The sequence below is a fragment of the Gymnogyps californianus genome, chromosome 3 (assembly GCF_018139145.2).
Source record: "Gymnogyps californianus isolate 813 chromosome 3, ASM1813914v2, whole genome shotgun sequence".
Taxonomy (NCBI): domain Eukaryota; kingdom Metazoa; phylum Chordata; class Aves; order Accipitriformes; family Cathartidae; genus Gymnogyps; species Gymnogyps californianus.
In genome coordinates this window covers 73,212,198-73,225,756 of record NC_059473.1, presented here as the reverse complement: position 1 = coordinate 73,225,756, position 13,559 = coordinate 73,212,198, and the positions used below count along the sequence as shown (strand labels likewise).

General features: G+C 40.4%; 1 protein-coding gene across 1 annotated transcript; it reads right to left on the bottom strand.

Moving 5' to 3' along the window:
- Nucleotides 1-312: 312 nt before the first annotated feature.
- On the bottom strand, nucleotides 313-12,318 carry GPRC6A (G protein-coupled receptor class C group 6 member A). Its single transcript, XM_050892968.1, has 6 exons — nucleotides 12,125-12,318; nucleotides 10,205-10,508; nucleotides 7,489-8,316; nucleotides 4,388-4,600; nucleotides 2,830-2,953; nucleotides 313-1,433 (listed from the first exon to the last, which is right to left on the bottom strand). The coding sequence occupies exons 1-6, from the start codon at nucleotides 12,316-12,318 to the stop codon at nucleotides 313-315; spliced, it is 2,784 nt and encodes a 927-aa protein (XP_050748925.1).
- Between the last annotated feature and the right edge of the window lie 1,241 nt (nucleotides 12,319-13,559).

Here is a 13,559-nt window from a genome sequence, read left to right as displayed (position 1 = left end):
TCCTGATGCTTCTGCCTCACTTGGGGAAGTAAGATTGCAGAATAGGCTCCCGCAGGTTCCCCGGCGAGCGGGCCAGGGAAGGAAGGGAGCTGCTGAAGAGGACTGCATCTCATGGTGCCCGCAGGAGCAGGGGCTGGACTCTGTGAGCCAGGAAAACCTTTCAAATCTGGTAATGGATAACTGCTTAAGTACCGGAGGAGACGGCATTTCGTGTGGCCTCCTCTCCTTGGGGATGCCAAAAGGAAAGAGACCTGAAAGAGGAAAGGCTCCCTAAGATGGCTTTTCATCTTCTAGTACTTTAACGCTGGCCAGTCATATGCTGGAGAGTCTTTTCCTGGCCATGGTCCTTACAGTATTTTTAGAAAGAACTTTCCCTTTTATTAGTGTCTGCCCCGGCACTTGGAAATGGCAGTTTCCATTCACAGAGTTTTTCTCAGATTTATGTGAGTCTGAGAGAGTAGCTCGGGAGCTGGAAGACTTTGAATCCAAAGAAATCTGACTAACAGCAACGCTGCCTGCGCTCTTGGAGGAATACGTGTAAATCATTTTGAGAAAGGCAGATTTTGTGTTTGTTTCTTGCTTGTAAATGATGATATAGCACTTTGGAAGAAAAGTGCAGCAGAGGATTCCGTAATTGGATATTAAAACAACGATGATTTCCACTGCTGGCAGGTATTTGCCAAATGTAGTTGCATAGACAGGGATAAATACAATCCATGCTATAAAGTAAATTAGCATGCCAAAGGTGATGAATTTAGCTTCGTTGTAGTTCTCTGGCAACTTCCTACCTTTGAAGGCAAATATGAAGCAAATGAAGGCTAGGGCAGCGATGTAGCCCAACATAATCCCAAAAGCCACAACAGAGCCCTCATTGCACTCCAGAATTATTGCTTTTGGGATTGAGAAATTTTGCTTTACAAAAGGTGTCCTAAATATTAGCCAGAAGGTGCAAATGATAACTTGAATTCCAGTGCAGGTAACCACAGTGGGAATAGGTTTATACACGCATTTCAGGAAATTCTGCAGCTTGGGATCAAAGCTGAAGGCTAGTAAAATTTTTAGTGACTTTATTAAAATACATGAAATGCAGAGTGCAAAACTTATGCCAAAGAGGGCTTGCCTAGTTTTACACTTGAATTCTGTGGGTTTATCTATGAAGAAGATGGTGCTTAAAAAAATTAAGAAGTGGCTGAAGAGAATAATATAGCAGACAGTTAGACCTCCAGACGCCTTTACAACCGGCGTGTTCAAGTTTTTAGTAAATATCACACTAATTGACAAAACCAACACAACCCCAAAAGCAGAGAGGAGGAGGAGGAAAATAGCAAACCAGTCAGTCCAGGCGAGGAAATGGATTGTCTTTCTGTAGCATGTGGTACTGTTGACAGGAGCCCAGTAGGTTTTGTTGTTACATCGGTAGCAGTAATCCATATCTGAGAGCAGAAAAAAGGAAGATAACTTAGAAACCCGAAGTAAACAAACTGCGAAGTGGACTGTCGAGGCTTGAGACGCAGGAGCAATGGTGGGAAGGGGTGCTGAGGGGCATAGACAGGGCTGATGGCTGCTTCCGACCGTTGCTGTCGCCGTCCGGGCGGAGGAGCTGCAGGGCTGCGGTGGCTGCGGCGGCAGCGGCAGGAGGAGCAAAGGACGAGTGCCTGCCAGCTGGGAGCAGGGGCTGCCTGCAGCCGGGGGCAGGGAGGGGACAGGGAGAATGGCCAGGGTCCTAAAACTGCCTTGGTCATCGCTGACCCAGCGATACCTACGTAACCCGGCCAGAGCTCTGGGCAGGCAAACTTTAACTGAAACCTGAAAAATGACTTGAGATTAAATCAATTATCTTACAGAAATTGGAACTATGTTTCTTTCGTTTACCTATTTCAACAAGAAAAAAACCCAACTTTCTCTTTACAGACAGCTTTTGAAATACAGCAGCAAGAATAAACATTGCTTTAGATTATGCTTTGAAAGGTTACTTTTGCTTTAAAATTCCTATCCTCTGATATAGAGAAATTTCACAATTATTTGAATTAAAAAGATAAAATTTAATTTCCTTCTGCTCTCAGGATATTAAAAGTACATTGTACCCCAAATTTCTTAATTCCATCTCTCTCCTGCGTATTTAACTTTCCCCTTTAAAAAACTTTGCTCAAACCTATAAATGAACCAGTGGTAAGGCACACATCACATTTAATATTAGAAAATATTACTGTACAGTTATATCAAACTTTGTAGTACTCCCTGGTAAGACAAAAAATATGTTAGTAAGCAAAATACATAACCCTTGAACGTCATAGATGCATAGAATGGTTTGGGTTGGAAGGCACCTTCAAAGATCATCTAGTCCAACCCCCCTGCCATGGGCAGGGACACCTTCCACTAGACCAGGTTGCTCAAAGCCCCATCCAACCTGGCCTTGAACGCTTCCAGGGATGGGGCATCCACAACTTCTCTGGGCAACCTGTTCCAGTGTCCCACCACCCTCATTGTAAAAAATTTCTTCCTTATTGGACTGGGTCTACTGCAGAAAGACGGGGAAGCAAGGCTCTATTTTAATGAGAGTCAGTCTCACTGAAAAATTAGCCAGACTTTCCATCCTAACAGAGAATAATGCTAGTCAACTGGAAAATCAAATTGCTTTACATTTGGTCTTCTAAAAAGCATTTAAACCAAGTTTTATAGGCTGAACACTCGTATTTGGGAAATGGAGCATAAACAAATATTTTAATCCCATTCCAAAGTTATACCCAAGGTTGCCAAGGCACATTATACCCAAACAAAACAATTTTATTGATATCTAAATAAACCTTTATTTGGATCACAATTCCTCACCTGTTTGATTGCTGTAATGGTTTTCTGGGCAGTAAACACACTCATAGCAGCACGTGTGTGGACTTTCTGTAACTTTTTTCATCTGTCCTGGCCTGCAGTGCTGGGAGCATGTTGACTGAACCTTCTGCAGTATGCAGAGAACAAAAAAAAATCAGCTCAGGCACAACTAAGTACTAAGAAACGTTAAAATAAACCTCCAGTAATTCTGCAATTTGCACTCTCTTTTTGTATCTAACATATTTTAAGGGAATCTGAAAATGATGCTGAAAAAAGGCATTGTAGGGTCCATGTTTCTTGTATTTTCTCCACACAGCCAACAAGTGACAGGATGAGGTATCATCTACCTGATAATTTTATTTTTTGGCCCTGAATGTCAGTCAGTGGAATCGACTGTACCTTTAAAATCCAGATCAAAGTGCCTCATCCAGCTTTGAACCTGGAATTTAGACTGCTGAGTATCAGCTCCAAAGAAAGCCCAGAAGCATCTGATGGGGTTTTGAGTGGACTGCTTCACAAGTGAGATCCTGAAACCCTGCTCGGCTGCTCTGAGCCTGGGGGAGACACCTCGGCTCGGGGGAGACACCTCGGTGGGTGCTCTGCACTGCAACTCTGACATTCCTGACCCTCGGCAGCTCATCCCTGAGTCGTGAAGCACCACTCTGGGGTGTGTGATCAGTTCCTTCTCTCGAGGTCTGAGTTCAGAAGACAATTTTTTGTAAAATGGAGAAGCAGTCCTGAGGGACACTGCTATTTCTTCTCCCTCCAAGATGGTGCTCACAAGGAGGTGGAGACATTTTCTTGCCATCCTGGGCAGCGCCACAAAGAGGGACAAGATTTGAGGCTTTCTTCTGTCCTCAGCCTTTTCTATCAGCTGAGTCCACACGCTGAGACTCGAATTCAGCCCACCTAGTAAGCAGCCTCTCCCTGTCCCATTAGTGATGAATACTTTGCAGCACAGAGCCACGCAATGACCTAAGACCTCCACCCATGCACAGATGACAGATTATCCAGCTGGAACTGGCCAAGACCACCCACTAGTCCTGTCTACACCAGTGCTGGGGCTCCAGGTGGTACCACCTACCTCAGACTCCTGTAGTCATGCTGACATCAGCTCTAACAGGAGCAAATAATCAACAAAACTTTTTTCTTTTTTTTTTTTTAAATAGTAAAGTCAACAGATATGAGTCTTCACGTACAAAATAAATGGTGGTGGTACGTAAGAGAGGGGGTTTTTATACATGGTCACTTTTTATTTTAAAACCCCTTTTCAAGATTCTGGAGTAGCATCCTTAGGACAGACGTAACTTCTCATCTTACGAAATCTCCTAGGAGCATTCTGGAGAAATAACTCAATTTCAAATCACTGAGCCTGCTTACAGGCTAACATGCTTCTCAGGGTGCATGAAAGTGGTCAAATATACCCAGAGAGGGTTCTTTGCTCTAAAAGGAGAACATGAAACCACAAGAGAGATTTTTAGCTGACACATACTTCAAATACTGGAGGGAGAAGAAAACATGAAACAAATTTCACATGTTATGTCAACAAATTAAAAGTTACCTTTAAATCCAGAAATTCTTTTTTTTTCTCTTCGTCCTTAAAGATAAAGTCACCTTTCTCTGGGTCATATTCTGCCATAGTGGTGATTTCCATGTGGCCATCAATTTCTTTCCAAAGAAGTACGTCATAACTGGTGCTCATATCTCCGTTGGAGTCAAACTTGATTTCTTTGTCATCATCAATGACTGTAACTTTTTTAAGTTCTTCAACGAGCTGAACATAAATATAAGGAATGATAACATACATCACTATCATGTCAGTGTGATAAACTCAATAGTTTAACATCTGTGTGAGAATATCAAGTTAAAAAGAAATGTTACTTTTTAGGAGTAAAAGAAATCTTAAAATTTAAAGTCATCTTTATAACTGTTTAATTTGAAGTCTGACACAGAATTATGTTATTCAGACAATCCTGTTGACCTTAAAAATCTATTAATAAAAAAATCATAATTTCTTAACTTTATGCAATGTGTACAAATACTCATGTTAATATTTTTTTCCAGCCTTGGAAATTTTGGTACGATGATAGGAAAGAAAAGATTTTTGCTTGCAAGAACTAATGGCCTTTTGGAACTCCCCTTCTTGTAAAGAACGACTGTGAGTGATGCTCCTGTTGTTACTTTACTGTCACCAGAGTGAACCTGGGCAAGATTTGCTTCCAGAGTAACCCCCCCCCCCTGCCCCAGCATGTCTGGAAATATCTAACTTTGTTTTCAGCTGTGACTCTGACTGATACTGTGTATTGCAAGGTAAGACTCAGAACTGTTAAGTGAACAATACATGCCAGTTTGCTCAGATGAAGTGATCAATGGCACAATGGCAATAAACAGCAAGGCCATATTTGACAGTTCATAGGAAATATCAAAACAAGCATGCTTTGATAAGGCAACTGTCCAGCTTCATATTGCAACCCATTCTGTTCAACAGGGGGAAATTTCTGTCTCCCTCATCACAAAGAGCCAGATCAAAAAGTTCTGTGTGAATCTAGAAAAGGACAGGTTAAGGCACATATAACTCACTCCCAATTCATGGGGAGACCATAGAAGGACTTTCATTAGCTACTGTGGTTCTTAATTGAAGCAAAAACTTTATCCTTTTGCAGGCCTAATGATTTTTGGCAACAGGGATTAGTTAACAAGAAAAAACACCAAGGTTTTGGTGACAGGCTGAATTTAACTGCCCTTTGAAAAGCATGCTCTTACACGGATCCATTTGTCATATTTGTAGCATTTAACAAACATACTGACAAGTATATTACTTCAATAGGTTTTGGCAAATATATGTGTATAACACATCTGGTGTATATAATGTCATTTTTTCATGTATAATGTAATTTTTTTGAGAGTTCATATACTCTCACTGCATCGCTACCAATTTATGAAGAACCAAAGTGTGCTTCTAACCAATATTGCATTTGAGTTGGATGTTGCATAGTTGTGTGGAACTGAATAGGAATTTTTTTATGGTGTATACTCAGGCTAGTCATTTAATCTTTCTCTTCTCCACTTTTCCAATTTCTCTAACAATATGGGAACAACAGAGCTTTTTGACTACATCTTGAGCTTCAGACAGAAGGGGCTAATTATTAGCAACATTTTGATGTAACTGATGGTTATTTTTGCAAAGTCTGTAACACCAATGACTCTGTCATTTCTCTGTATGTGGAGATGTGTGATATGGATTAGTTGCATCCTAAGCTTTATAGATATAGATCCATTTCTAGAGGGTTTAAACTTAGTGTAGAGGAAACATATTATGAAAACTGCACAGGGGGAATAACTATCTTTTTCAGTTTTCTTCACGAGTTCTTAGCCTCTTAACAGGACTTCTAATTTGGGTGGTTTGGGATTTAATTCAGCAATGATGTAAATGCAGCTCCATAAAGTTGCATGCCCTGTAGAGTAGTCCTGAGTTTGTCCCATTTGTATTTACGAATTCATGTAAGAGTTTGATTGTTACTGGTTTTTTGGGTTTTTTTTCCCAAATCCCCTATCTTGGTTTGACCTGCCCTGACCTAGGATAAGAGGTCAGAGCAAGTCAGAGTGCTTCAGTGGTTGTTTGACTTTTAAATGAACTTTTGTTTAATCCTCTGAGTAAAAGTGTGTAAAAGTGAATACTCCTGAGCAGGTTCTTGGGTAAAAGGTCAGGTCAGGTTTACTTGTCTTATTTTTTCCTCTTCTTTTCCCACCCAGTAGAGTTTGATAACAAGTACCTCACTCATCTTAAAGATTGTGTCTAATTTTCCTACCTGTCACTTCAGTATAAATCAAGATCAGACAGAGGAATAGCCTGTTGCATTTTCACTTTCAGGTAAAGATTCATTATAGAGGAAAATACCTGAATTCAGACAAAACAGAGACAATAGTGAGAGAGAGAGAGAGAGAGAGAGAGGAAAATTGAAACTCTCTGGTGAATGCTCCTATCCTGCAATATCCCCATCTCTCAAGAGCACTCATTGTTGGGTATTACAGTGGTTTGCAGCAACAGGACCAACCACTAGTAGCTGAATAGCTGGTAAGTCAACTGTAGATTGACTATACATTTTATTCTATCCCACATGAGTAGCTAGCAAGATGTTCCAGCAAGGAGCCTACAGACCGGAGCCTTCATCCAAGCTGGTGCCTACACTGTGTGCACTTTGAAGGTGATGGGGGAAGTGTTAGGGTAGCTAATGAAGCCTACCAGCTAAAGATCCCTTCTGCACCTGTGGAGTCACGTGTTTACAGCCATTGGTATTGTGCCCATGAAAGAGGAGATGGTGGGTATGCCGTTACTCACCATCAGTTAGCTATCTGTATGGGAAATGCAATTATCTTTCTCTATCTACAGCAGAACACAGCCATGGCTTAGCACCAGAAGCCTCTGCATCTACATGGGCCAAAAAAAGGGAGACAAAACTGGAGTCTAGTTCTCATAACTGCAGCAGTTAGATACTGCTGCTCTAGCACATGGTCTGTGATTTCAATTGGTGAAGAGAAGCAGGAACAGGAATAAAAAGTCATTTAGTAAAAGGACCAAGCTAGTAAATCCAGGAATGCGGGAGCAAAAATGAGATGAAAATTATGCAGAGAGAATGATACCTGAAAGAATTAACATCATACCTCCCAGGGAGTGAAGGCAGAGGGATTCTTGCAGTTTCTGTCTTCGCATTGCCCTTTAATGGCATGAGCAATGGCATAGATTGCAAGTATAGTACTATGGATAAATCCTGGTTCAATGTTAGCATTCAAAAAATCATCTCTCCAGACCTGATGTTTATTCTCAACATTTTGCAATAGGTCATCCTGGGACTGGTTTGAAATGCACATTTGAAAATCATGATATTCCAGGTGTGCACAGACTGACAAAAGCATAATATATTCATGTAAAAACTTGTTGTTGTCAGTGGGCTTTTCATGAAGCTTTCTCAGAAAGTCTTGGAACGTGGAGATGTCTCCGCTTTTAAATCCAAATCCCACAATGGTTCCCAGCTGTCTGATATTGGGAATGGTACTGATTTTGACTGCGGCCGACCAGTTATCACTTGCAATCCAGATTTTATTTACGTTCCTCTCAATTGCTTTCTTAAATAGTTTGAGCACATGGAACTGTCTCATAAAGACAACAATAACATTTACTCTGGTTTCCTTCACAATCTTCTCAATTGCGTGATCAACTTTTGTGTGAAAGGTGTTGTCAGAGAGATAGGCAGGCAGCATTTCTTTAAAAGCTATGCAAACATTGTTTGCCATGGCCTGGACCCCAAAGCTCTCCAGAGCGAACCGCCCGTTGTCATCGTCAGTGGCTATTACTCCAATCCAATTCCACCCAGACTCACAGATCAAGTGGGCCATTGCTCTTGTCTGATGAAAATCACTGGGGATAGTCCTGAAGAAAGAAGGAAACCGGATTTTGTCACTGAGGATTTCAGCTGATGATGCAGGACTGACCTAGGAAGAGCGAACAATTCAGTTATGGAGGCAGTCTCCTCCAAAGGACACCAAGAGATCCAAAGCTGCCACGATTGCTTTTTCATCCAGCCTGACCCAGGCTCCCTCCTCCTGTGAGTGAGCATCAACAAGGTGCAGCCAAACAGGGCAGGTTCCTTCACCCTGCTCTTAGGATGCAGATTCATGCCCAGTACCAGTTCCACCATTTTCATCCTCATCCACATAATTACTTCAGTGAGAGCAGAGAATAAAAACTTTCAAAACGGATATGACAATTATGCTGGTATAAGGATTTTGGTTTACTCTGTTCAGATACCATCAACGTGCTATTCAAAACAATATTTAAAACATTGGAAGCATTAACTATTGTTTGAGTTATTATTCAAATTGCTAGTACGCTTACAGTTTGCAGTATTTTTCTATCACTGAATATGTTAGTATGGTTCACCCATACATATATTTTCTCTCCAAGATTTAACTATTATATTTCAAAAGGATCATTAAGTCTGTTAGAAGAACCTCCCAGAAAAACAAACAGTAACCAATACTACAGAATGCTATAATTCTTTCATATAAAAGATTTATTGCCTTTTTCTTGTGAACGTAACTAGAAAAACGTAAATGGAACATTGTTATTTAAACCTCTCTAGTTTTAATCCTTTTCTATTTGTTTGTAGGAGCTTTTTTTCCTACACTTATATTTCCTACATTGCTTGATGGTTCTTAAAAATAAATCTAAGCTTTCCAAAATAAGAGTCACCTGTCTGGAGGGGATACCAAGTCTTACTGATGTCAGAAGATTACAGATGCTACTGATGAGAAAAATCTGCTGGGTCACCTTTCCCATCTCTACATCCCAAAGCGGATTTGTTTAATCACTTGCCTTTTGATTATGTTCAAGTGTGGCATTTTAATTTTCATACTTACTATAGCTCCTGTGATGGAGCTGGAGATCATAATTACTTCCTCCCATCGCAGAGGAAAAGATTCAGTTAGAAGTTACCTGTAGTTCAGATTTTGTGTCTTTGCCGTGTGTTTGGTTACTATGTTGCCTTTGCAGTGAGGTAATTTATGTCAAATTGCCAAACCCAACGTGCAACACAGAATGGTGTGGAAGTGGATCTCCTTTTTCCTTGTTCATCCTGGCCTTGATCCCAACTCTTTTACAATGGTGAAAGTAGAAATGTAAGCTCTGGCCTAAGTGCAAGTGTGGGACTGTACTAGTCCTAGAGAGGTCAGAAATAGAGAAGGATGTTCTGGGAAGGACCAGTGCAGATCTAGAGAGTTGTATTCATTCTCTTCTACAACTGCTTGAAGAGTAACAGAAGTAAAACTGTGTTTTAGAGCAATATTCCTCACTTCCCTGTCCATAGTTATAACAGACTCCAACATCTAATCTCTCTCAGGCAGGAGAGAATTTCCACATTTCTGGCCAAATTTGATTTGTCTTTTTTTTTTTTTTTTGCAGCTTGAGATTGGGTATTGTCATATTCACCACCAGCCAGACTAGACACGGCGGGTATAACTTTGTTGCCGGAACAAAGTCCTTGAGTGTCATCCAAGGTACACTGGAGTAACTGGCACAGCCATGCAGGACTGACTAATGGTGCTGCCAGGCTGACAAGAGCCCGGCATCATCCTGAAATAGCAGTGAGAGGCATGTGCCTCGGGCATATAAAGTAGCCCTTACTGCCTTTGTTTAGGCAAGTGAATCAAGCCCTCCATTTGGAGTTGAATCCCACCCCTCCTGATGTCCTTAGGTTGAGCCAAATCCTGCCCTGTAGCAAATATGTGGCTTTTGAAGCCCCTGTGATCAGAGCCGCACCTTTATTCTAAGCATGGTAAATTTGACCCTCTGTCCAAAATGAAATAATTCCCTCAGACCTACCTGTGGGATTAGTTGCAAAGCCAACAGCCTTGAAACTGCCATTGACACCTCCGAGTAGCTGGCTCCAGTGACTGCCTTAATTCTCGGGATGTAGTCTGAGTAGTTACACTTGAACTCTACAACATCCTCAGAAGAATTGAATTTAGCCAGGAACCTCAGAGCAGATGCCATGGCTTTTGTAACTTCTGCACACGTGTCATAGATTTCATAGCCCAGAGTAACTCCAGATAACAGCGTTGAATTGTTGATCGTTTCAATAGCATGTATCATGGCAAGCGTCTGAAGAAAAATTTGAATTTCAAAGCTGTCAGGAAACACAGAAGTTTTATTTTAGAAAAACATTGCTGGGAACAAGGCTGAAGCAAAGTCTGTTTTGACCATATCCCTTAGAATTTGACAACTACTGAAAAGAAGTGATGGATAGTATGTTTTGTGTGATTTGCTTGGCTTTTAGTATACAAAAGATTAGAAACTGTATATTTTTGTCTCACCTAAATGGGACATTAAGCAAAATAAACATGAAACTTAAAATATACCTGAATAAAAGTGTTTTTCTGAAAAAAACAGGTACTAAAAAATTAATTTTCATGTTACATGAAAATATGCAAGTGATATCTTTAGGAAGCATCTGTCAAAGTCAGTGAAGCTATTCCAATTTACTTCATCTGCCCAGTAAGCTTTTTTAAAAATGTATTTAGTTTCACCAAAAGCATGAAACAAAGAAAAGAAAGGACTAAATATTTCAGAATAGAAGAAAATATTTCAGAGGTTGAGGTCTTCTAGTTGTTGTGTCGATGTCCCTAAAATCCTCTCTAAACTTGGTGTAGTTAGTACAGCTATTCCCCTTATCTCCCGTGGATATTATAACAGATGCTTAATCAGAACTGTGCTAGCACAGAATGTCTGCAATACAACCAACCCTCGTCTCAGGCAAGCTTCTCTGAATTTTACAAATCTTGCAAACTAAATTAAATTTCAAATGGACCTGAGACAACTTATGACTCTGTAGAAAAATAATGGAAGACTGACAAAATTATCAACTTCATCATCATTTTGAAATAAATCCAGATGGATACCTGCATGTCCAACTGATTATTAGATTCAGATGTGGGATTAAGTTGCATGTCAAATTCAAAAAAAATTTGAGGATTGGCTTAAAATTAAAGAAAATGCATATTTGGAATTCCTGGGCTTAGGAAAGCTGTATTATATACTTAAAATGAAGTTCTTCACCAGTTTTCCTTTGTTTTCTTTCCAAAAAAATGGGTGTTAAAAGCACAGTAGGATTTGGAGCCAACAAAATAAATATTCTGATGCACAGTCTAAACCTGAATGCATACATGACATGGCGTTTATGTATAGTCTACCCTATAACATAATGCCACATTTATAATACAAAGTGTAATAATTACAGTAGTTATAACAATAATTACAATCTAGTCAGCAAGGTACTATCACAGATTACCACTGGGCTGCCCTGTGAGGTGGGGGACATACTTTAATATGTGCTTGGGTAAAATGGAACAGTCTGCTTGTATTCAAATCATGTACATGCAACTTCATAACAAATAATGAACAACTGCACAGCAGAGTACTTCAGACATATAGCAACAAATTAGCATTTACATGGAAGTTAAATGATTGTTCAGCACAAACCTCCAGGGCTATTTGATTATATATGAAGACTGAAATAGGATCAAGTACTCATTCCCTTCCTTAGGCAGCCACAGTATTTTTTACTGTAACTTTGCCATACTTTGTCATCCTGTATTAATTTCTGTGCAATTTATGTGATGTCCAAGGTCTTTTTAAAGACTAAGAAATGCAAGAGAACCAGATTTTGTTGATCTTAATATGAGGCACATGCCCAATGTCAGTGATCTCTTCTTTGCTGTACATGTAATTTCCAGTATTACTCACCCAGCGCAATTCTGAATTACTGGCTTAATGGGATATTCTTCTGGACGCAGCATTTCGCTATGAACTGCAAACAAGCCTCCAATAACAATGTCCCCCGGAGAACTGGCGCCCACAAAGTCGTCAGTATTCTGGCAAGAGAAAGCGATATCAGTGCCGATCACAAAGCAGGGAATCAAAAAGCTAACGAATGCCATGTTTCTGTTTCACTTGCTCACTACCAGCTTTAAGTCAATTAAGCGAGCTGCAGGGCCAACAAGGGCTCCTATGTCATCTATAAACAGCAGCAAAGGAAAAGGGCTGCACTCAAAAGTTAGTCACACCTCATAAGGTGCTTGTATTTGCCTCACTGGCTGAGGTTATTTTATTGAAGGTACTAAAGCAATGCTGGCACATAAACTGTGAAGGTGCAGGGGTGTGAGAGTGAAGAGGGAGGGAAAAACATCAATGAGTTTAAAGGAAATGTTGGACATAAAATCTGTTCTGCTGTGTTCAAAGTTTATTATACCTTGTTTGAAACACATGGCAAATATTTTGGTATAAATTTGGGCTTGTCTTGAATACCTTCCAACTGAGTGCAGGGTGTGAGGAAGCAATCATGTGATATGGTAGTGATATTGCTGTGACCATATTTTAAGGGTCTGGTCCAAACAATACTGAGAAAAGACCCCCCTGCCACAGTGTGCTTTAGATCAGACTCTGGTCCAAAAAAAACCCAACCCAAAACTATCAAAAGACTGCTTTTCTCTCAACCCTTTTCTTATAAGTTTTAAAATCTTCATGTAAAAATGATTTGGATAAGCTAATGCTTATGGTCCTGATGCACACACAGGTCCTAGGGACTTCAGTGGGCTTTGGATCAGGTTCTGCATTTACAAGCCAGGTCATGTCTGCTGCTGGTTAATCTGATAAACACAGAACAGTGGGAAAACATAGTATTAGTCCTATTTTTTTGACAGGAGGGAAGCACGTTCTCTTCCCCCTCTGAGGACACCAGCACACAAGCAGCAGCTCCTGTGCTGTGGGAGGACTGGGAGGTAGCTGTTCTTGGTGCCACCATTCCCCTCAGATTCGCAGGAATCAGATGCTGCACCAGAAGGGAACTGGGGGAAACGAGAAGCGAGGCTGGACTCTCAGCTTTCATAAACTCCAACCATAAACACCAAAATGAACCTCTTTAGGACAGAAACATGACTGATGCTACTAAACAGCACCAATTTATGTAAGAGACACAGATTTGACAATAATCCCTTTCTGTTCTTGACATTGGCTTATTTCTCTATTTTCTCATAATGGCTTCTTCAGATTTTGCTTCTTTTGGTAGTATGCCAAAACACTCTCAGAAGAATGGGGTCAGTCATAGTGTTTATTGTCTATGATTGTACTATTAAAAAAGCTGGGTTTTACACAGAAAATTTGAATCAAGGATTGTTTTCTG